The sequence below is a fragment of the Sarcophilus harrisii genome, chromosome 3 (genome assembly GCF_902635505.1).
Source record: "Sarcophilus harrisii chromosome 3, mSarHar1.11, whole genome shotgun sequence".
In the NCBI taxonomy this organism is placed as follows: Eukaryota; Metazoa; Chordata; class Mammalia; order Dasyuromorphia; family Dasyuridae; genus Sarcophilus; species Sarcophilus harrisii.
In genome coordinates, this window is record NC_045428.1 from 496,338,667 (window position 1) to 496,363,934 (window position 25,268).

The 25,268-nt window shown below is 40.8% G+C and overlaps 1 protein-coding gene across 1 annotated transcript in view; it reads right to left on the reverse strand.

Annotated features, from left to right (window-relative positions):
- MYO7A (myosin VIIA) overlaps positions 1-25,268 on the reverse strand; it is a 154,237-nt gene that overhangs the window by 66,132 nt on the left and 62,837 nt on the right. The window contains exons 17-25 of the mRNA XM_031961342.1: positions 21,168-21,326; positions 18,577-18,669; positions 12,872-12,966; positions 11,833-11,917; positions 10,889-11,107; positions 10,614-10,721; positions 6,197-6,406; positions 4,057-4,260; positions 852-1,028 (exon numbers count right to left, since the gene is read on the reverse strand). Of these exons, the coding sequence (XP_031817202.1) occupies positions 852-1,028; positions 4,057-4,260; positions 6,197-6,406; positions 10,614-10,721; positions 10,889-11,107; positions 11,833-11,917; positions 12,872-12,966; positions 18,577-18,669; positions 21,168-21,326 (1,350 nt within the window). The remainder of the gene's footprint in view (positions 1-851; positions 1,029-4,056; positions 4,261-6,196; positions 6,407-10,613; positions 10,722-10,888; positions 11,108-11,832; positions 11,918-12,871; positions 12,967-18,576; positions 18,670-21,167; positions 21,327-25,268) is intronic.

A 25,268-nucleotide genomic window follows, 5' to 3' on the forward strand; every position in this document is an offset into this window, starting at 1 on the left:
CTGTCACTGACTCATTGTGGGCCTTGGTCAAGTCACTGCTCAAGAAATTTTAGAGATTCCCTACTGTCCCTAAAAGAAAATGGAAATTGCTCAACTTGGCACTTAAAGCTTTGAACAATTTGACTCTAAAGCAGTTTGCCAGGCTGCTTGTGACTCTTTTGTATATTTTCTGTTTTAGCCAAAGTTGGCCTAGCTGATGTTCCTCATGGGGAGTTACTGTCCAAAATTAAACATAACAGTTACCTTCTTGGGATGGAATAAACCTATGTCTCCCATCCTGTATGCCATCCTACCATACCCAGACTGGTGGAAGTGGAAAAGATAGAAAACAATTTAGAGTAACAAGAGAAAGTGGCTTTTATCCTGAACCCCCAAAAGAACCACTCCCCTACTTCAAGTTTCTGATTTGTAATAGGTAAAATAATTCTGTTCCAAGATCCCTCAAGAAGACAGGAGAGCAAGGAAGTGAGTTCCAAACCATATCTGGCCTTTTCCTCCTCCCAACAAAGGTAGAAATCCAGGTTCTTTAGTTGGGGATCTTCATATTAATCTACATACCCTATTACACATAGGCCTTTGCTACAAATGTACAAATTAGGAATCACTGAAGTATTGAATAATATAAAGAACAGATCACATTTGTTTGCAAAGCAATTAACAACCTACAAAACCTTTCTTAAACATTTCATTGGGAACTCACAACAACCCCATGGGTCAGAAAGGACAAGTGCAATAATTAATGCCATTTTATAGATGAGGCAATTGATCAATAGAGGAAAGGACATGCTTGTTGAATAGGCAATAGTACGGGCTGTTCCATGCACTCTGTGGGCAGATGGTGCCCACCTCACCTCGCCCTCGCCCTGAAGGGCCTGCAGCTCCCTCTTGTAAGTCTTCTTCCCAAGAGTCTCATAGATCTTGGTCATCACGGGGATCTTCTCACTGCCATCACTCATTGCAGTATGGTACTTGGGCTCAGGGAGGTCGCCCATAAACCGAAGGATGGTGATCCACACTGCCAGTGCTGCCTGTTTAGGCAAGTGAACCAGACATCAAGGCAACTCCTTTAAAACAATGTTAGCCTCAGATTTATAGGATGCTTTCTATTTACAACTTGTTCTTAATGGGAAGATTGAGGCAACATGGCCCAACAGACAGGATGCTAGATTTAGAAACAGGGAGACCTGTGTTCAAATCCTACCTCACTTACTAGCCATGCTGGTTAGTTGTTTTTTAGTAGTGTCTGACTTTCTGTGTCCCCATTTGGGGTTTCCTTGGCAGAGATATAGGAGTGGTGTGCCATTCTCCATCTCATTTTGCAGGTGCAAAAACTGAGGCACACAGGGTTCTTCCCAGGGTCAAACAGCTAGTAAGTGAATGATTAGTATTCCTATCTTCAAGAACAGGGCTACTGGGGCTGCATATGAATATATAATTTTAGCAACATCATACAGAGAATATTGTTGTGATCTGAATTTAGGTGTTTGATGATATTGAATTATGCTCTAACGCTACAGAATAATGTGGCTGGTCTTGATAAGCAAGGAAGGCACCTATGATGTGCCACTATAGTCAGGAAGATCTGAATTAAAATCCAGGCTTAGATACTTACTAGTTGTGTGATCCTGGATAAGTCACTTAACCCTGTTTGCCTCAGTTTCCTCATATGTAAAATGACTGGAGAAGAAAAAGGCAAACCACACCAAGATCTTTGCCAAGAAAACCCCAAATAGGGTCATGAAAAGACTGACAGGACCGAACCAACTCAACAATAACAAAAATATGCCATATACTGTGTTAAGCACTTTTCAAATATTTTAACAACTTCCCATTTTAAAGTTAAGGAAAATGATGCAAACAAAAATAAAGATGATTTGCCCAGGATCACCTAGCTAATAGTCAGAGGCTGGATTTGAACTCAGGTCTTCCTGAGTCTAAACCTAGAGCTCCTTCCATTGAGCCACCTAGTTGTCTTACTGGTGAGGATAATGACCAGCCCCATTAGATTTGGGATATTACCTTTTATAAAATTACCAGAACCTACTACCCTATACTATTGTAACTATGATTACTGCTGCTCCTGCTGCTCTTTCTCCTAATGCTGCTTCTACTGCTATTACTACTACTGCTACTGCTACTATTGCTGCTGTTGCTGCTACTGTTATTACTACTTCTGCTATTACTGCTGCTGCTATAACTATTATTACTATTGCTGCTGCTGCTCCTACTATTATTACTACTTCTGCTGCTACTGCTACTGCTACTACGATTGTTGCTGCTGCTATAACTATTATTACTATTGCTGTTGCTATAACATTGCTATTGCTGCTGCTGCTATAACTGTTATTACTATTGCTGCTGCTATAACTAATTACTGTTGCTGCTATAACTATTATTACTACTGCTGCTACTGCTATAAGTATCACTGTTACTACTGCTGCTTCTTCCTACTGTTCCTGCTGCTACTACAACTATTGCTGCTAGTACTACTGCTGCTGCTGCTCCTACTGCTTCAACTATTACTACTGCTGCTACTTCTAACTACTGCTGCTACTGCTACTATTGCTGCTGCTAGTCTTCTTGCTGCTGCTGCTGAGGCTGCTGCTGCTGCTGCTCTTCCTCCTATGGCTCCTGCTGCTGTTACTACTATTGCTGCTGCTATTGCTCCAACTGCTCCAACTGCTCCAACTATTACTGTTGCTGTTACTGCTCTTCCTCCTACTGCTCCTACTGCTATTACTACTACTACTGTTGCTACTGTTACAATTATTGCTGCTGCTGCTGCTACTATTATCATTCCTGTTCCTGCTGCTCTTCTTGCTACCATTACTATTGCTATTATTATTGCTGCTGCTGCTGCTATAACTATTACTATTGCTATTACTACTGCTACTGTTGATGTTACTATTGCTATTACTGCTGCTGCTCTTCCTCCTACTGCTCTTGCTGCTATTACTACTATAACTACTGCTGCTGCTCCTATTATTGCTACTGCTCCTGCTGCGTCTCTTGCTACCATTACTATTGCTACTACTATTGTTGATGCTTCTGCTGCTAACAATTCTTATCACTAAATATGGAATGGATATTTGATACAGTCTGATGAAAGACTGTCTTCAGATCTGAGAAGCCTTGAGTTCATGTGCCCATAATGATACATACAGGTTATTTGCTGGGTGCAAGTGGACAGATCCTTAATTTCGCCAAGCTCTGGAGCCCCTTATATCAATTAAATCACCCTTATTTGTGTTTTAAGATTTTCAAAATATTTTACATATACCACCCATTCATATTCCTCATCGGCGCCTGCAATGTTCACTCTTTTCTCTTAGCTTCCTTCCCTGACTTCCTTCTAGACGACTCAAATCTCCTCTCCTTAGATGGCCCTTCCTTCTCCCTCCATCTACTCCTATTTCTCCTCCTCGTGTGACCTTCATACATTCTATTTACATCCTAAATGTACTAAGACATTTACATGTTCTCTCCTCTTTTAGAATGTGAGCTTTTTGAGGACAGACACTGGATTTGAGGTTTTGTTTTTACTGTTGTTGTCCTTTGTTCTCTGTTGTACTGGGCACATAGTAAGCACTTCATGTACTTTTTGACTGATTGACATTGTTTTCTTTGACCTCTGTGCCTACATCCCCATAAATTCGCTATAAGATGCCCACTAGGGAATCCAGGGAACATGTTTACCTTGATCTTCAGGCAGCTGTTTGTCTACACCTATGAGCACAAGATAGGCCTCAGAGCTATTAAATGTAACTGGCCTAGCTTAAGGAAAGTAGAAAAGCCAGTAGTTACATGCTTGATGAATCAGAAATGAAAGCGACTTTAGAAATCATTGAGTGCAATCTCCTTATTCTAGGGAAAAGGGAATTGAAGTTAGTCAATTGTCCCACAGAATGTATCTAGCAGAGCTAAAATTCAAGATCAGGTTCTTGACTCTACACTCATCACATCATCCTACTAGCTTTATCTGTAGTTAAATAATAATAATAATTTCTCCCCCGCATCCTTGGCTCTAGATCCCTCTGACTTCCCTGGTGGCCTCACCAGCTGGTCTCCTTCATCATCATGATACAGCAAAGGCTGTTTGAGGGGCCTTCGGGTGTAGGTATGGGTGGTTGTGCCCTGAAAGTAAGTAGCTGCAAACTTGGCAAACTTGTACTCTGAGAGGTCCTCTTCTTCCTCATCGGGCAGGGGCAGGGCTGAATCCAGATCATCTTCCACCATCAACTTCTTGGATCGTTCTAAGTCCTAGGGAAGGAATGGCAGGTTGGTTTTCAGAGTCTATGAGTTTAGTTGGGTTGGGAAGGTGGTAGAGGGTAGGGGATCCAAGAACCTCCAAGCCTGGAATTCATTGAGAAATCAAGCTTGAATCATAGATGGGACTGGGGTGAACTTTAGCATATGAAATATCAGAGCTGGAAAGGGTTTTAGAACAAGTAATGTTAGAACAAGAATGTCAGATTTGGAAGATGTCTTAGAACACAGAATATCAGAACTACATATACAGCATGTAGGCGTTGGATTGTAGAATATAGATGGTTAGAACATAGAATGTCAGAGCTAGAAGAGGTTTTAAGATATAAGATCTGGAAGAGACCTTAGAATATAAAATATTAGAATACAAGAACATAGTATGTCAGAGTTGGAAGGGATCTTAGAATACAGAATGTCTGAACCTGCAAGGGACCTCAGAACACAAAATGTCAGAATTATAAGAGGCCTTAAAATGTAGGCACTGGCAAGTTTTAATTCCTTGACATTACAAAGAACTGCATTAAGCATCTTTGTGCATATGGGTCATTTTCCCTCTTTTATGATCTCTTTGGGACACAAACCCAGTAGTGATATTGCTAGATCAAAGTGTATGTACATATTTATAGCTCTTTGGGCACATTAATCTACTTATCATATATACTAAAAAAAGGTTTGCAAATCCTCTTCTTTTTCATTTAACTTGAGATGAAAACTACTGTTTTATATATATTATACATTTTAATGAAATATTTCTTAAAATTGTTATGATTAATTGATTCATTACTTTTGATTCCTTATGATCTAAAAGTATATATTGATTCTGAAACTGGCTGCTTATTGATTGTTTCATTCATTTTCTTTTTCACTTAAATGAAGTGATGCTGAGTGAAATGAGCAGAACCAGGAGAACATTGTACACAGTTACAGAATCACTTTGTGGAAATCAGCTTTGATGGACTTGCTCTTCTCAGTGATATGGTGACTTGAGACAATTTCAAAAGATTCATGATGGAAAAAAATTCTCCACATCCAGAGAAAGAACTATGGAGATTGAATGAGAACCAAAGCATATTAGTTTTTTTTTCTTATTCATGATTTTCCCTTTTGTTCTGATTCTTCTTTTACATGAAGAATGTAGAAACATGTTTAATATAATTGTACATATATAATGTATATCAAATTTCTTGCTGTTTGGGGGAGAGAGAAAAATTGGAAATCAAAATTTTATAAATGCCAATATTTAAAACTACGTTTTCATGTAATTGGGGAAAATAAAATACTATTAAATAGAAAAAAAAATGTAGGAGCTGGAAGGGACCTTAGAATATAAAACATTAGAACACAAGAAAATAGTATGTCAGAGTTGGAAGGGATCTTAGAAGACAGAATGTCCAGACCTGTAAGGGACCTCAGAATATAGAATGTCAGAGTTACATAAGAGGTCTTAAAATGTAGGAGCTAAAAGGGACTTTAGAATATAGAATATTAGAACACAACAACATAGAATGTCAGAACTAGAAGGGATCTTAGAACACAGACTGTTGAAGCTGGAAGCACCTAAAAACAGAATGTTAAGACCAGAAGGGCACAGAATATTGGAAGTGAAAGGATAGTTCTCAGTAATCATCTACTCTAATCCCATCATGCTAATTAGGAAAGAGATTTCCAGAGAGGGGAAGTGACTTGCCCAAAATTACCTAGCTAGGAGAGAGCCAAAGAAGGATCTGAACTCAGGTCCCCTTACTCCAAATTAAAAGCTTTTTCTGCTCCTCTTGCTGCTAAAGCTCTCTGACTCTGATCACTTGAATGTCTGGAACTCAGTTTAGCTTATTGCTCCCCAGCCCAATATTACCTTTTTACCCCCCAGATAGAAGAGCCAAGGAGATATCTGGGGGTCCCTCTAGGGCTGTCCCCTCCCCCAAGGAAGTACCTCAAAACCAGTGGGTGCCTGACCCTCCTGGCCTGGCAGTGATGATGTCGTCCCCAGGAAGCCAAACATTTTGTCGACCATATCAGAATCATTGACAGGCTCATTGCGGGCTCTCTCCATCTTATCCAGAAGCTCCTTTTTCCTCCGGGCCTCTTCTTTCTCCTTTACTTCCCTCTCAGCATCTTCACGGGCCAGCTGTGCCAGGCGCACCTATGGGCAGAACGGAGATGGAAGGACATCATTCTCTGTAGTCATGGCTAGTTAACTCTGCACACCAGCATGTATTAAGTATTTCTCAGTGCCAGGCACTGTGTAAGTTCAAGAGATACAAAGAAAGGTAGAAATACAGGCCCTGCCTTCAAAGAGCTCACTTTCTAATTAGAGAGATAAAATGGTATCTACAATGTAAATGGGAGACAAGCTCTAGGAGAGGCAGCCAGCAGCTGGATGATGGAGCTGAAGAGCAGAGTGTCCTAGAAGGGTCTTCAGCAGAAGATGGGGTTTGATCAGAGATTTGAAAAAAATCCAGGGAAGCCGGAGGGTGGACATAAGGAGAGAGAACATTCTAGGCATGGGACAAAGTCAGTCTACTATCAATCACAAGTCACGCAAGGGAGGGCAAAGCCAGGACTACCATATCTAGCCCCAACTGCCCTGGCCAGATCCCATCTGATATACAATATTTTCTCCTCTGGGTGCCACATTTGAGAAGGAATAATGAGTAACTGGAGCAGGTCTAGAGGAGAGTCACAATCAATCAATTGATCAACAAATTATTTAGCACCTACTTCCAATGGGAGTTTAATAAAAGCTTGCTGATTTGTCTAAGATCTGTATCTTTCCTAGTACCCAACATAGTACCCTCATATGGCAAGAGCCTAATAAATATTTACTGAATTTAACTGAAGGGTCAGGCAAAAAAAGGGTCCTGCATCCTGCTTTGAGATACAGGAGACTTCTTAGATTGTGACTTTTGTTAAGTACTCATGTTTTGAATGCCAGAAAATTCCATTCCCCATGGGTCTTTAGAACATCTATGTTCAAGTCATAGGTCTGACTAGCTCTGTGGTCCTCAACAAGTCATTTAAATGTGTCCAATTCTATGTCCTCATTTGAAAAAGGAGAATATCTTTCACTATGTGCCTCAGAGAGATGTTGTAATCTACAAAGCGGTGCAGAAATGTTAGCTGTTAAATGAGATAATATATGTAAAGTGTTTAGCACAGTGGCTGGCTATGCAGAGTAGGGATTTCATAAATGCTTTTCCCCTGTCCTTCCCTATTATTTTCATGGTTATTATTAGATGTTAAACTCACATGATACTAGGGTCAATAGTATAGGGGAAGATGAAGAAATAAAAGAAAAAAGGTTCTTATAGGGTCTGAAATTCTCGAACCAAAGGAACTCTGAGCCTCTTCTCCTCCACCACCACCCCTCCCCACCTCCAACCAAGGGGCAAGCTAATTGTACCAAAGAGAGAGGCAAGGAGCTCCATTATGATTATATGAGTGGTTTAATTATCACAATGGGTTATTTGCATAGAGACTGTCTGGAGGCAGCTGCCAGACAATTCATTGGATATCAGATCGCAGCCATGCAATCTGGGGTGGCAGCCAGACTATTCAGTGGATAGCCACAAAACCCCCCAGAAAGCCCCATGGTAATTACAGAAATCTAACAAAAGGAGGAGGAATTGCAAAGTGTCATTATATATGTCATTGTGGATTTGGGTTTTGCTTAGCATGCAGTTCTAATTTGGGCCTGGGTCACAGGTCTCGGTTGTCATGCCAGTAGCTTGACTGAGTGCCAAAGGTTATGTGTGGACATGGTGGAAATTATGTTCTGATTCTGTGTCCTTGTTATAGTTTGCTATAGCTTGTGCCTGGTTCCATATTCTTGTTATGGCTTTCAAAACAACAGGGACTCCACAAAACGTACTGGTCAGTTTGAGTAAGTTCCCAGAAACACACAAAGTTATTTACTAGGTATAGGATCCTTGTAGTAGATTTCTCCTCCCTCCCCACTTTGGAATGGTTTTTATCCCAATAATATATTAGGTTATATTATTCTACAGTTATATTTGCACAAAAATATTTATCGTAGCTTTTTTAGTGGTGACTATGGATTAGAAATTATGAGAATGTCCATCAATTGGGGAATGATTGAATAAGCTGTTATATAGTATATGATAGTAATGGAATATTATTGGGCTATAAGAAATGATGAGCAGAATGATTTCAGTAAAATCTGGAAAAATTTACATGAACTGATACTAAGTGAAGTGAGCAGAATCAGGAGATCGTTGTACACAATAATAATAATATTGTACAATGGAGAGCTATGAATGACTTAGTTGTTTTCAGCAACATAATGATCCAAGACAGTCTCTATGGACTCATGATAAACAATGCTATCCACCTCTAGAAAAAGAACTAATGTTGTCTGAACACAACATTGAATCATACTTTTTTCCTTTCTTCCTTCCTTTCTGCCTTCCTTTCTTCTTTTTTTCCTTCCTTCCTCTTTTTGTTTCTTGCACAAAATTTCTAATATGGAAATGTTTTACATGGTTGTACATGTATATAACCTATATGATATTGCTTACTATTTCAGGGAGAGGAGATGGTAGTGAGGGAGGAACAGAAGTCAAAACTTCAAAAAAAACATGAATATTAAAAATTATTTTAGATGTAATTGGAGGAAAAATGAAATGTTATTTTTATAATGGCTTTTTATTTTTCAAAATACATATAAAGATAATTTTCAACATTCACCCTTGCAAAACCTTGTGTTTCATATTTTTCTCCCTCCTCCCCTAGACAGCAAATAATCCAATCTTTAGCTCTGAAATGTAGAGCTCCTGTATTCAGCTACCTATGGATCCCTAAGTCACTCAGTTTCCCCTCCTGTAAAATGAGGGGGTTGGACTAGATGACTTCTTAAGTCCCTTCAAGTATTAGGGCAATGAAACTATCAAGCTTCTTTTTACCAATTCAGACCATAGTTGCTCTGTAATTTTAAATCTCTGAGAGCTGTTTAGGAACACTAAATGACTTGCCCAGGGTCACACAATTGGTATGTAACCCCCTTGGTGCCCAAAACTCCTGGCCAACTCTGTCTTAACACCTTGTCTCTCCCACAGCAGGCATTTTTATCCCCAGTTTGCAAATAAGGAAAGTGAAGTCAGAAAGAAGTGAAATATGTCCACTGTCATATGCCCACCACATAACTAGAAAGTCTTCACCTTGGGACTTAAACCTAGGTCTTCTGACAGTTTTCTGCTATGCCCCCTGCCTCAAGGCCATCCCTATTTGGCTGGAGCAGGGGCATCCACATATGACCTCTATATGTTCTACTGTTTTATGCTAATATATTCCTAAGCCACAGTGTAGGTGCCCTAGAGAGGCAGAGGAAGAGCTATAATGACTAGCTTAATTTTCTGCCCTCCAAATCTCCCAAAGGTTCCTAGCTGGGACCATTTAACCACCCTTTCCCATTCCACTTTCTTGCCAACCCATCCTCAATATGAGTGTTTGGCTCCAGAGATTGATGGCCTAGCATTCAACTTTTGCTCCGAGAGGGCAGTATTTGGTTCCACTGGGAAAGATCATCCCTCAATGACCAACCCCTTAATTTATGTCCCAGTTTTAAGAACTGGGTCCTTATTTTCAACCCTCTGCCAAATCCCTGCCTTGTAACTACTCTGAACTCCAAAGGAACTGGGGACTTTCCTATTGGGTCCTTTTTTTGCTTTTGTCACTCCTCTCAGGATGTGGAGCCTTTCCCTGGATTTAAAACCTAGCCCCTGTGACTGAGTCCCTGCCATTTGCAGCCAGATCCCTCTTGATTCAAAGCCCATCTGCCTGATTTATTATTGTTGTTGAGTCATTTTAGTTGTGCCCAGTTCTTCTATGTATTTATGTATTTTGGCAATTGGGGTTAAAGTGACTTGTCTAAGGTCACAAGCTAGTAAGTGTTCACTATCTGAGGCTGCATTTGAACCCCTTGTGTTCAGTTCTCTCTGACCCCATTTGGGGTTTTTAAGCAAGATCCTAGAGTGGATTGCCATTTCTTTGTCCAGTTTACAGAGAAGGAACCTGAGGCAAACAGGTTTAAGTGACTTGTCCAGGATCACACAGCTAGTCCTGACTCCAGACCTGGCACTCTTGTGCACCATGGCACCATTAGTTGCCACCTGATTTTACTTTGGTCTATTTTCTACTGAGGGATCCATCCACACTGGTGCCTCCCACCCACCTACCAGGCCCCTCCCACTCTGCTGGACCCTTTCTCCTCCCATTCCCCAATACCAGGAGCACCCTTCCTGGAAAGCTTCAGTGAAATTCCAGAGGAGAGAAAAGCAGAGCGATTTGGGGTACCCCTGCCCCCGGGACCTGGGCCTTTCCCCTTCCTTTACCTGATGCTTCTTCTCTGCTTCTTCCTTCGCTTTCTTCGCACTCATCTCCTTTTTCAGTTTCTCCTCCTCTGCCAGTCGCAGTTTCTCAGCTTCTAAACGGCGAAGATACTGGGGATGGGGAGAATGATAGCACACAAAAGGTTAAGAGGAACATCCCTGAGTTTCTAAACTCCAAGGGGTCTGTCCAAGCTCTAATATCCTACAGTACCAGGCCAATGTATCCCTCAGGAATGGCTGGGCAAGGTTGATACTAAGTTCTCCTATTCCCAACTCACCTCTGCCTTCAGGCGCCTATGGAGTCTCCGGGCTATCATGCCCCTGGCATAGGCCTGCAGGGTCAGGACGGCCCAGAGCCGGTGCCGGAAGGCTCTGCGTACCAGATAACCCCGACACCTGGCCTGGAAGTCGATGATCCGCCTTCGGGCCAATCGGTACTGTTTGTGGAGCTTCCTGGACCGGTACAAGGCCTGGAGCCGCAGGAAACCAATCCTCATCTGCAATCAAAGGGGATGTGGGGCCTCAGGACTTCCTCCTCCAGGCAGCTTTGCCATACCCACCCTTCCAGGTGCTCCCAGAAACCCCAGAATTCGGCACAATTCTCTGGAGACTCAGATCCTTTATCTCAATTGTCTGTAGCATGCTTTTGTATGATGCCTTCATACTTAGGGTTCCCTGAAGATGGGACTGTCTCAACCACCTTAATGAGAGGGGCCATGCTATTGTTCGTTCTTGAAGAGGTCCGTGACTTCAGGGAGGTGATTCCATGATATAAAAGTGAATTGGATTTAAGTGAGGGAGGGTTGTACAAGAAAAGAGAAAAGTAGATTGGTGCTTCCTTTGACTCCCAGGCTGGGCAATCAGTCCATTTTGCCATCTTTTTTTTTTAAGAGAAAAGGATATCCCCCCAATCAAACACCCCCATTCTGGGTTCCTTATACACAAATCAAAATATCATAGATCCTGCTACAAAGGAAACTAAGGACCAGGAAAACTGTGACATGCCCAAGATCACATGGGAAATAAGTGTCAGAAGTAGGATTTGAATCCAAGTCTCCCTGGCTCTAGAATTAGCATTCTTGTGACTGTACCACTTAATAAAGCTGGCTTTTTTAGGGAAACGGCTGCTTTGTGCACTCAGCATGGAAAATGGCAGAGTGAAGATTGATGGGAGTTCCAAGGTCTCATCTGAAATGTGGGCAGGCCGGTGAGATGCACTTACCGCCCCATAGTTCCTCCTACACTTGTGGCCCCGCCAGTGCCTCTGAATGAGCGTTGCAGCATTCTTCAGCCTCAGGTAGTTGGACCTTAAAACCATCAGCATCAGCATCAGCATTGTCCACTGACACCAATCAACTGTACAGTTTAAGAAGAGCCCTACTCACAATAACTGGGGGACTCAGTAATTCAGGGATTATGGGCCTCGTTTTACAGAGGAAGAAGTGTCCAGGGTCACAAAACATCCCAGGAACACAGGGATTAGGATTCACTTCTCTTGACATAGAGTAAGCTGGAGCTCTTTCATTGCAATGCCTGGCACCTCTGGCTCCTCCAGTCTCCTGATGGAAGGGAGGCAAGCCAGGGATTATTTCATCCCTTTTACAAAGGTAGAAATTGAGGCCCAAGGAATGGAAGAATCTTGGCAAAGGTCATGTGGACAGTTAAATATTAGCCCAGCTTGGGGCCAGAGTCCAAATCCCCTGCCTCCAGTGGCTGGCTTGGGCAGAAATGCTGGGCTCCCTCTTCCCATCCCCTGGCAGAATGAATGGATATTCCTGTTATTCTTGTGGATGAAAAGCACTATCTCCTTTTTTCCCCAAAGATGACAGTGCAGTAGGAAACATATGTAAACATATGAAGATGTTTATTGCATTCTATGTTTCTGACATGAGTACATATATGCACCAGAGCACACACATATGCATTCAGTATTATATGATTATGAGAATGTATAATTTGTGCTTGTGAAAGTATTTATAAGTACAAAAATGCTTGTCAATCCACAAAAATGGATTTGTCAACCCACCATATGTAGATTTACATGTGAAAATTCATGTTCATGGCTAAATTATTAATATATTTGCATGCTAACATGATGTGTACATGTAAACTCAATGCCTAATGCCATGTCTATCACATAAATAGGACCTGATAATATGCATGTTAGTGAATTAGTGCATGTGCCTACTTATCTGTATGTGAATATTTATGTGGAGTATGTGTTGTATGTTTGTATCTACATGTGAACTGCTCTCAAATACCTGTCTTTAAATCCTCGGATGACTTTTTGAAGGAGGATCACTCGGTCGGTGATAGCCTTGTCCCTCTCAATCTCAAGCATCATGTCATGATGATCCTGGGGAGAAAACCCATTCTCAATCATCCGGTAGAAAAGGGGTTCTGAGGTGTAGGGGACCCGTAAGCATCAAGGAAACCTTTTCCTAACCACCTTTCAGCTACATCACAGATTCCAAGCTTTGAAGGCAAGGCCATATCTCTTCTTAGAGGTAATGTCATTAATATGTTATCAATTGTTCTGCTGGTTCTGTTCACTTCACTGTTTCAATTCATACTAGTTTCCAGGTTTTTCTGAAATCATCCCCTTCATGATTTCTTGCAACTCAATGATATTTCATTGCACTGATATACCACAATTTGCTTTGCTCAACTATGAATGTTTGTTATAGGAATTTGCTTTCTTTTAAATGAAGGTAAATGGTAGGAAGAGGAAATAAATATTTGTAATTTACAAATAAAATACAGTTATTAAAAATGTCTGATTGGAGGGAAATCAGAGTGCTGTTGAGTTCCTACGTCAGACTTCAGAGTCTTCATGTCTGACATTGATGATGGAGACTGAGACTGATGATTGGGTATACAAGGAAGGGCATTGTAGGATACCCAATCCTTGGGCAAACTTCTATGGGATCAGAGATCAGCAGGAAAGAAGATACAGGAGAATAGATTCAGAAGGTTGTTTTCCTTGTATGATGTTTTGATGACAAGAAAACTGTGTTATCTATTTAGCCAAGAGTATGCTCTAGGAAGAGAAAAAGCAAGATGTGGAACAGAGGAGGATTTTGCCTGGCATAGAGCATCTAGTCCCTGGGACACAGGGAAGCTAGAGGAGCTGAGACAGTAAGAACAATGACATTCCCTGATGGGAGCTGTAGGGAGCCACAGGGATAGCTATGGCCTGTACTAAGAGTTTTACAAATATTATTTCATTTGAGTCTCACCACAACCCTGGGAAGCAGATATTATTATTCCCATTTTACAGGTGACAAAACTGAGGCAAACAGAGGCTAAGTACATACCCAGAGTCACACAGCCACTAAGTGTCTGAGACCAGATTTGAACTCAGCACTTTCTGACTCCTGACCCAGCACTCTATCCATTAAGCTGACATCTCTTGTGGATGGATCTAGGTGACTGAGACTGAAAACATTTAGCAGAGAAGGCTGTTCATTGAAGAATGTCTTGATTTGCTAAGCATTCAATTTTGGTTTCAGCCAACTGTTAATATAACTTTTTTCATTGACTTTTATGAACAAAGTGCTTGCAAGGAGAGTTACTAAGATAGTCTGGGGTTGTTGAGTGAGTTTCTTTATATTTCTAGATGGGATGAAAGTTTTTTTTTTTTTTAAATCTCTACTTTCACAGTTTGACTAAAACTTACCTTCCTGAATTTAATTTCCATTATTCCTTTTCACATACACTGCATTTCAAACAAATTGGACTCCTTGTTGTTCTCCTCAAATTCATCATTTTCCATTTCAATTTTTTTTAACATTTTGTTTCACAAAGTCCCTCCCAGAGCTCTAACAGTCTGTATTCCAAAAACCTTACTATATTAATATTATATCGTCTATGACCTACAGACCCTTCCTGTTCCAACTTTCTGTGTTCTAAGATTTCTTACAGCTCTGACATTCTAACCAGGGGTCCTCAAATTTTTAAAATAAGGGGCCAATTCACTGTCCCTCAGACTGTTGGAGGACCGGACTATAGTAAAAACAAAAACTTTGTTTTGTGGGCCTTTAAATAAAGAAACCTTTAGCCCTGGGTGAGGGGGATAAACGTCCTCAGCTGCTGCGTCTGGCCTGTGGGCCGTAGTTTGAGGACCCCTGTATCTAAGCTCTAAGGTCTCTTCCAGGTCTGACATTCTATGTTCTAAGGCCCTTCAACTCTGACATTCTATGTTCTATGTTCCAAGGTCCTTCTAGCTCAATGTCTTTATGAACCTCCAGAAGTCTGTGTCCCCTCTCCAATCCCAATCTCCTGCTAGTGATGAGAAGTAGAAATTGAGGCCCAAGGAATGGAAGAATCTTGGCAAAGTTCACACGGACAGTTAAATATTAGCATAGCATGGGACTAGAGTCCAAAACTCCTGCCTCCATTGGCTGGCTTGGGCAGAAATGCTGGGCTCCCTCTTCCCATGTCCTGGGCAGAACGAATGGATCTTCCTGTTATTCTTGTGGATGAAAAATACTCTTTTTTTTTTTTTTCAAAAATGACAATGGGGTGGGAAACATATTATATGAATAGATAGTATGATGAAAATGTTTATTGCAGTCTGTTTCTGACATGAATATATATATGCACAGAGTACACACACATGCGTTCAGTGTTATATGATTATGCTACTGTATAACTTGTACAGGTGAAAGTATTTTTAAATACAAAAATGCTTGCAAGTCTATATGGGAGCAATGGATTTGCCATCCCACTATATGTAGATTTACATATGTGCAAATTCATGTCTATGGCTAAATTATTAATATATTTGCATGTTCTTTGGAATGTTTTATATCCAACAGCTTAGATCATTCCAAAAATCCAGAGAAAAAGACAGAATAGGGATTATTAACCCCATTCAATGAAAGATGGAGTCTGCTCAAAGTCTTGATCTGATACCAGGTACTTCACAATTTTTGAGCCCCTTATAAAGCCAAAACTTCTTCCAAAGGTCCCCTAGGGCCCAGAAATCACTTCAATAGCTGGGCTAGGACCAAACTGTCATCCAAGTCATTGTCCCGGTCCTACAGAGATGGGGCCATTCTTCTTTCCCACTCCTTTGTGCCCTAGACAAGCTTTATTTCATGGTGACTATTATTATTTCTATTACAAAAGATGATAACAAGCCTTGAAACACTACATAAATCTGTCATCTTCATAAGCAATAATGACAGATTTATATCGTGATTTGAGGTTTGTTATGATCATTTACAATAATAACAATCATTATTATTTCTATGATAGCACTTACTGTACAAGTAGCATTAGTCCCATTTTTACATAAGGAAAACTAAGACTCAGATAAGGAAACTGATATCTCAGACTGATCCTCAGAACAGGACCGTACCCAGATGTCTCTTAGCCCTTCTAGCACACAAGCTGCCTTTATCATGCAAGGATGCCTTGTTGTGAAAGAAGGCTTTCCTGCGTGCCTGAGAGCGACCTTCCATGCTTCCTGACACACCAGCCCCAGTCTTCCCCTCTTAACCTCTCCCCTTCCCCATTTCCTGCTCAGGCGGCTGGCCGAGCCAGATAACACCTGCCAGGCCAGTGGCAGTAAGAGGGACCACAGAAACAAATATGGAGGGACACCTGGGTGCAGCTGAATGGAGAAAAGGCTGAGCTGAGCCCCTCCAAGCACGGCACAGACCAGCTGGGAGCCACAAAGAAAGCAGACCTTGCCCATTCTCTGTAGAACAAAAAGGAGGGGAACTCTGTTCAAAGTACGTTAGAGTTGGCACCCTAGTTACGGACTCATTGACTGAGTGAATGGTCAGAGACTTACAACACAGCCTCTCAAGTCAGAAAAGGGAACTTAGAAAATGAGCACAGACAGTCAGAGGTAGAAGAAGCCTTAGAGCATGGAATGTCAGAGCTGGCAAGGACTTTAAAGCACAGAAGGAGAACTAGAAGGGCCCTAGAGCACAGTGCCAGAGCTGAGAAGGGCCTTGGAACAGGGAAAGCCCGAGCTGGGCATGGGCACCCACCAAGGAAGACAGCTTTGCTGGAGGTGTCTTGAGATCCCAACAATCTAAACAAGTTCTGAGATTTTTAAAAATGGTAAACTATGGGTCTGTGTATATGAATGATTGTTTTAGAAAATGGGCAAAATTTTGATGAATTTTCAAATCAAGGATCATATTATGCTGTGTAATAATATGCACTTATTTTGAGGAGGGGTTTTTTGTGAGATAATCTGAATTTTGCCAAATTTCAAATTTCAATTTTGAATTCAGCTCCACCTGACTCCAGGACTGATGCTCTATCCACAATAATATGCACTTACATGGGAGCTGCCTGCCAAAAGATATGGACTATTTCACTTGTATCACGAACAATTTAATACTCACCCTCTATACTGGCTAGACTGGACCAATTCAATGTTCTACGAGGTATCCACTATGTTTTATTATGTATGTAAAACATACTTAAAAAGCACTTAGCACAGTGCTTGGCACACAGCAACTGTTTAATAATCTCAATATCTCTGTGTGTGTCCCTATGTGTATGTCTCTGTCTCTCTCCATTTCTGTCTCTCTTTCCTCTGTGTCTCTGTCTTTCTCTGTCTCTCTGTCTCTCCGTTTCTCTCTCTCTTTCTCTCTGTCTCTGTTTCTCTCTGTCTCTGTCTCTCTCTCTGTCTTTCTCTGTCTCTCTGTCTCTCCGTTTCTCTCTCTCTTTCTCTCTGTCTCTGTTTCTCTCTGTCTCTGTCTCTATCTCTGTCTCCCTCTCTCTCTGTCTCTCTCCATGTCTCCCTCTGTCTCTGTTTCTCTCTGTGTGTCTCTGTCTCTCTCCATTTCTCTCTCTCTTTCTCTGTCTCTCTCCATTTCTGTCTCTCTTTCCTCTCTGTTTCTCTCTCTATCTCTGTCTCTCTGTGTGTGTGTGTGTGTGTGTGTGTATCTCTCTCCATTTCTCTCTCTTTCTCTCTCTATCTCTTAGAGCCTATGGCTTTAGACAAAGCCAAGTGAATAAATCCAGGTCAAGATCCAGCTGAACTCTTCCAATGTTGCCCTCTAAGTAACTAAAATAATCAATTTTTGGAGTGACACAACCAACAGAAGGTCTGAGGGAGACATTCTTCTAGCCTAAGACAACTTAGCAGGTCTTCAGGAAAGGTCTGTAATCCTGGGGTGGGTGCAGGCCCCAAGTGCAGGAGTGCCAGTCAGTGGTGGGCCTTGGAAGCAGGCATAAGAACAGCAAGGGAAGCAGCTGCAGCCCCCCAGGAGCTTTCAGTCCATGGACAGTAAGGTAGTCAGAGAACTGGTCAAAAAGAGATTAGCAAGACCCTTTACTGGGTACAGCTAGTGCTGGTTGACACTTCCATTGCCTATAAGCACTCCTGAGTTACATTTCCAGGATGGAGAGGAGCATTTGTGGTTGGTCATCCTAAGGGAGCGAGGGCTTTGTTACAGTTTCAGGGCCACAAGGAGCACTAGCTATTCAAGACTACTCTGATCAATACAGTGATCTATCATAATTCTGAAGGATTCATGATGAAAAAATGCTCTCCATCTTCAGAGAGAGAACTGATGAACTCTGACTAAAAATTGAATTAATTAAAATTGAAATTTTGAAAATTGAAATAATTATTTTCTAAATTTTTTTGTTTTGTTTTGCTTCGTATCAGATCAAGACTTTGAGCATTGTATTTGTTAATAATATGAAATATGTTCTGTATGATTTCACATGTAAAGTGTTTGCCTTTTCAATGGTGGGAATAGAAGATTGGGTGAAAATCTGGGACTCAAAATTTCAAAGTAAAGCATGTTTAAAATAAAATAATTAAATATCTTTTTAAAAAAGAAAGTATAGAATGAGCTTAGAGATATAATCTGGTGCTGTTTTTGGAATTCCTTCCCCTATTCCAGAATGAGTAGAGATTTTGACCCTTCATCCTCCCCTAATCACCATTAAGTGGAGAGGGATGCTCATACATTACCCCATACTTTACCTTCAGAAAGATCTTAGTTTTGCCAATCTGCCAATCATCATGTCTCCCTAGCACAACCTCAGCAATGCGTTGGCAGGTGCCCCGGAGATCTTCCTGGAGAGGGGAGAGTGTTGAAAGAGAAAATAAAGTTAGTCTGGTTTGACTTGTTCTTGATGAAGGCATTCTGTGTTTTCAGGGCCCTCCCAACTCTGCTCTTTTATGTTCCAAATCCCCTTTCTAACTCTGACATTCTATATTCCAAGCTCCTTTGCAGCTGACATTCTATGTTTTCACTGTCCTTCCAGCTCTGATATTCTGTGTGTAAGGTTCCTTTCATCTCTAGCATTCTGTGTTATAAGTTTTCTTTCCTTCCATCCCTTAAATTTTATGTACTAAGTCCCTTTCTAACTCTGAAATTCCCTGTTCTAGGTCCCTTTCCAACTCTGATATTCTGTGTTCTAACACCCCTCCTAGATCTGATATTCTGTGTTCTAAGGGCCCTTTTTACCACTCAAAATCTACATGGCTCCTAAGCCAGGTCTTAAAGGAACAGGGGGATTTCAACAGATATAATGAGGAAAGAGTACATTCTACCTATTAATATCCTCATTCTCCAAGGCTCAGCATAGGGGCTTGCATTTCTAGTGCCTTTTGACCTCCCACATCCTACCCAACCCCTGAAAGCACAAATTCTCTTACAAACCACCAAAGAGATGGCCTATACATAGGAGTCCAACATTATCTTCTACCTTAGTTCAATAATTGCAAAATAAAAATATCACATTGTACTTTAGGTGCCCTCAGAACTCTTCAGAGAGCTACTAGATGCTATCATCTCCTCCCAACAGCCCTGTGAAAGGGGCCACCCAGATCTTACTATAATCTTCATGTGCAAGATAATAAAACTGAGCCCAGAAAGGAGAATGACCAATCTATTTGTTGTCACTTAGGAAATTAATGACAGAACCAGGACTAGAAGCCAGGTCTGCTGACTGTTGTTCCTGGGGCTCTTTTTATGATGGTAAGCTTCTCCCCTGACCCAAGTTCAAATTCAAGCTCATCTTTTCATCTATAAATAAGAGTGTTGGCCTAGAAGAACTGTTAGAACTCTCTCAACTCTATATTTGTGATCCTAGACCCAATTTCAAAGCTCAAAAATCCTCTCTTCAATTTTCTTCTTGAAGGTGACATGATATCTATCAATCATAAAAATTTCTTAAGTGCCTACTTACAACAAGCTAGATACTGTGCTAAGAGCTGGGGATATATATATCAAGAGGCAAACACAGTCCCTGCCCTCAAGGAAATTACTGTCTAAAGAGGGAGACAACATGCAAACATCTATGTACAGGAAAGATAAATACAGGATGAATAGGAGATAATTAACAGAGGGGAAGGACTAGAATTAAAAAGGGGTAGAAGAAGCTTCCAGTAAAAGATGATATTTTATTGGGACTTAATAGAGGTCAGTGGTTAGAAGAGAAAAGGAAGAGGTTCTAGGCAAGGGGGAGCAGCTGGAAAATGCTTGAAGCTGAGAGGAATGTCTTGTTTGTGGAACAGGCAGAGTCCCTGGATGGAAGAATTAGGGAGCAAAGTGTAAGAAGGCTTTTAGAAAATTGGGAGGGAGCTAGGTTATAAAGGGTTTTGTGTGCCACACAGCATTTTATATTTGCTCCTGGAGTAACCAGAGTTCAGAGAGAAACATGGTCAATCCTGTGCTTTAGGTAAGGTAGAATTTCCTAACAATCACAAAGATCATTCAATTTACAAAATATAAAACTAGATGAAACCTGCCCCACAATGGAATGGGCTGCTTTGGAAGGGGAAAAGGTGATGAGTTCCCTGAAAGGGGTAGTATTTAAGAAGCTCTTGCACCTAGCACATGATCTGGCACATAACAGATACTTAATATACAAGCACATGTTTGCTGATTGATTCTTAGCATGTCATTTAAAGCTCTTCCCAATGTGTCTCCAACCTATCTCTTCAGGTTTCTCTCATAGAGTCTATATTCCAGTCGAACCGGACAACAAACGGGCCCTTAATCTCACCCTGCCCTCTCTGACTATGAATATCTAGATATTTGTGCCGACCTTCTCTCAGACCTGGAACATACCCATTCCTCATCTCTACCTGTTGAAATGTTTCTCTTCTCCCCAAGTCTAACCTGAATGATGTGGATTCCATGAAATCTTCCCTGAATTTCTCAGTTGAAAGGGTTCATTACTTCAACAAACTTCCATAGAAGACTTTGTCTGGATTTTTCCTTTGCCCTTGTCAAAATCTTCCTTTTCTACCCATCTGTGTATTTGTCATATCCTTTCTCCATACCAGATTATAAACTCCTTAAGGAAAGGGGCTTTGTTGTTTTCTACCTTTGTATTCCCAGGTCTGAGTATAGAGCTCTAAGACAAAATATTTGGTGAATTCAATTGAATGGTCTCCTACCGGCCTTTGGGCTTCTATATCCATCCCTTAACCTTATCTCCTTCCTGCCCCATTTTGTTAACAGCCACCCAAAAACTCCAGAGGCTGGCCTGGTTCTGTCTTTATGCCCTTGGCAAAGATGCCCCAGATGTCTGGGGGCCACTACACAGCTTGTCCAGCTGTACCTGCTTGTAAGCTGGCTTCACTCCAGGCATAAGCACACGGTAGCGCTCCACAAACTCCACGAAGGTGTATCGGATAGGGTAGCCAGCCCGGCGGATCCTTATGGTTTCCATCATCCCAGAATATCTCAGCTGACGCACACAAAGGTGCCGGTCAAAGAGCTGGGTGGGAAAAAAGGATAAGTGAGCAACAGCCCTCCCTCCAGTCCTCTGCCTGACTTCCTCCTGACATTAGACAGAGCACTATAGTAAAATGATAATAATTATAAGTCCTGGGTTTGGGGCCAGAGGGCCTGGGTGGGTAATCTCAGCTCAGCCTTTTATTAACTCTCACTAGATTTTATTTTTTTCCTTGGCAAACCGGGAATAATAATTTTTGGACTATCCTACACTATGGAGTTATTTGTAAGATCAAGGTTTTGAGTTGGCTTTTTAGAGAGCAACTCATATCATTTTGCTGAAAAGAAAGCCAAAAGAAATTGAGTCATATACCCAAGATCTCATACATAATAAATGACAAGGCTGAGATTGAAACCCAAGTACTCTGATCCAAAATTTGGTATTCATAGGATTATAAATCCAGAACAAAAAAGAACTTTTACCAGCCATCTACTCCAATCTTTCCTTCCTTCCTTTCTTCCTTCCTTCCTTCCTTCCTTCCTTCCTTCCTTCCTTCCTTCCTTCCTTCCTTTCTTCCTTCTTTTCTTCTGCTGAAGCAATTGGGGTTAAGTGACATACCTAGGGTCACACAGCTAGGAAGTGTTAAGTGTCTGAGGTCACATTTGAACTCAGGTCCTCCTGACTTCAGGGCTGGTGCTCTACCCACTGCACCTCTTAGCTGTCCCTAACCCTTTCATTTTTTCAAATAAAGAAACCGAGGTCTAGAGTGACTAAGCAGTTTTATCCAAAGTTGCTCAAGTAGTAAGTAATTGGAGAAACCAGATTTTCATCTAACTCCTCAGACTCTAAATAAGCATTCATGCACCATCCGATGCTGCCAATGAAAAGCTGTATATAAGAAATTTTGTAACCTTTAAGGACTTTAGAACTTATGGTTCCTGCCCAAAAGGCTATCAAACTGTGCATACTCTTTGGTCCAGCAGTATCTCTACTGGGTCTGTATCGGATCTTAGAGATCTTAAAGAAGGGAAAGGGACCCATAATGTGAAAAATTATTTGGGCAGCCCTTTTTGTAGTGGCAAGAAACTGGAAGATGAGTGGATGCCCATGAGTTGGAGAATGGCTGAATAAGTTGTGGATGTTATGGAATGTTATTGTTCTAAAAGAAATAATCAGAAGGATGATTTCAGAAGTCCTGGAGAGATTTACATGAACTGATGCTAAGGGAAATGAGGAGAACCAAGAAAATGTTGTACACAGCAACAAGATTATGTGATGATCAATTCTAAAAGATGTGGCTCTTTTCAACAATTTTCAATTCAGGTCAATTCCAATAGACTTGCAATGGAGAGAGCCATCTGCATCCAGAAAGAGAACTATGGGGACTGAATGTGGATCACAACACAATATTTTCATCTTTCTTACTGTTGTTGTTAGCTTGCTTTTTTTCCTCATTTTTTCCTTTAGATTTGATTTTTTTGTGCAGCATGATGAATTGTACATGCTTAACCTATATTGGATTACTTGATTCTTAGGGGAATAGGGAGGGAAGGAGAAAAATTTGGAAACAAGGTTTTGCAAGGATGAATGTTGCAAACTATCTTTGCATGTATTTTGAAAAATAAAAACCTATTATTATTTAAAAACAAAAAAAGAACTTATGGTTTCTAAACAGTAGAAGTCTGAAGTTAAGACCAGCAGCCTCTCTTCACTTCATTATCAAAATAAAGACGAGTTTTTCCTTTACCCAGCATGCAGTCCCATGCTAGCAGAGAGTATCCCTTTGCATGTTCCTGCCTAGTCCTATCCAGAAAGGAAGTATTCCCTTCTCAGGATCAAGAGAAGCCAAGGTTCTTTGGAAACAATGGACAGATGGAACATTCCAATGCTCCACCACCACTCTTATCTTTTTCTGTTGTTATCATCAAGGCACCCCCAGCAACTCTTCATCCCCCAATAATCAATTTCACTGGTATAGGAAACTGAGTCAATAAGCATTCATTAAGTGCCAACTATGTGCTAAGACACTGTGCTAATGAGATACAAAAAGAGGCAAAAGACAGTTCCTGCCCTCAAAGAGCTTACAATCAATCAATAACCATTTATTAATTTCCTACTTTGTGTTAGAGGCACTTTGATAAGTGCAGGTTACAGAAAGAGCCACAAGACAGTTCTTGCCCTTGAGCAACTTATATTCTAACAAGGGAGATAGCGCATATAAATTAGAACATTTAAGAAAAATACAAATTACAAGGGAAAAAACAATAGTTCATGAAGCATTATTGAAACAGAGGCATTTATCATTAGCATCCTCTCTCATCTTCAGCATCATCATTATTCCCTTCCTTTATCCCCCACGCATGCTGCCTAGGAAAACCACAGGGATCTTTAGGACATAGGGATGAGTTCTCCATCTTTCCAGTCAATGTACCAAGGTTTATCTTTTTTGTTTGTTTATTTATTGAAGCTTTTTATTTTCAAAACATATGCAAGGATAATTTTTCACCACTGATCCTTGCAAAATCTTGTGTTCCAATTTCTCCCTTTCTCCCACCCCTTCTCCTAGATAGCAAGTAATCCAATACATGTTAAATATGGTAAAAATATATGTAAATCCAATATAAGCATACATATTTATACAATTATCTTGCTGCATAAAAAGAATCAGATCAAAAAGGAAAAAAAGAGAAAGAAAATAAAATTTGAGCAAACAGCAACAAAAGAAGTGGAAATGCTGTTGTGGTTCACACTCAGTTCCCACAGGCCTCTCTCTGGATGTAGATGGTTCTCATCATCACAAGATTATTGGAACTGGTCTGAATCATCTCATTGTTGAGAAGAGCCACATCCATCAGAATTGATCATCATATAATCTTGTCGTTGCCATATACAATGAAATTCTGTTCTGCTCACTTAGCATCTCTCCAAGCCTCTCTAAAATCATCTTCTTGATCATTTCTTATAGAACAATAATATTCCATAACATTCATATACCATCACTTACTCAGCCATTCCCCAATTGATGGGCATCCATTCAGTTTCCAATTTCTAGCCACTACAAAAAGGGCTGCTACAAACACTTTTGTACATGTGGGTCCCTTTCCCTCCTTTAAAATCTCTTTGAGATATAAGCCCAGTAGTAACACTGCTGCATCAAAGGGTATGCACAGTTTGATAACTTTTTGAGTATAGTTCCAAGTTGCTCTCCAGAATGGTTGGATCCGTTCACAGTTCCACCAACAATGTATTAGTGTCCTGGTTTTTCCACATGCCCTCCAGCATTACTCATTATCTCTTCCTGTCATCTTAGCCAATCTGACAGGTGTGGAGTGATATCTCAGAATTGTCTTAATTTGCATTTCTCTTATCAATAGTGATTGGGAACACCTTTTCGTATGACTAGAAATAGTTTCAAATTTTTCATCTGAAAATTGTCTGTTCGTAACCTTTGACCATTTATCAATTGGAGCATAAAGCTTATCTTAAATGCAGAACTATGGCAGAAAAACTAAGGCTTATTTTTAAGAGGCATATGCTTATCTCACAATGATTTAACTCCCCTTAAGGAACTACTGTGTATGTTTAAAGTCACAGAATCTCAGAGCTGGAGGGGAACCCATAACTTCTCTCTCTTTTCCAACTTGTGCTTGAACAGGAATCTCCTTTAATCTCCTTAATTAGCAGACATCCAATGAGAACTCTTAAAGGAAGCCTCCTATTTTTGGACAGTTGTGGTTGATTGTTAGCAAGCTTTTTCTTATAACGAACTCAAATTTGCCTCCTTTTAATTTCTATCCAATGTTCGTGATTCTTCTGGACCTAGCCAAGAGATGTCTATCAGGGAACAGCTGGCATATCAAAGGTGACCTAAGTTTGGTCCAACTGGCACTCACCACCTATATGACTTGGACAAGCTATTTAACTCTCTGGGTCTCGGTTTCATCATCTGTAAAATGAAGGAGTTGGACTAATTGATAAGTGAGT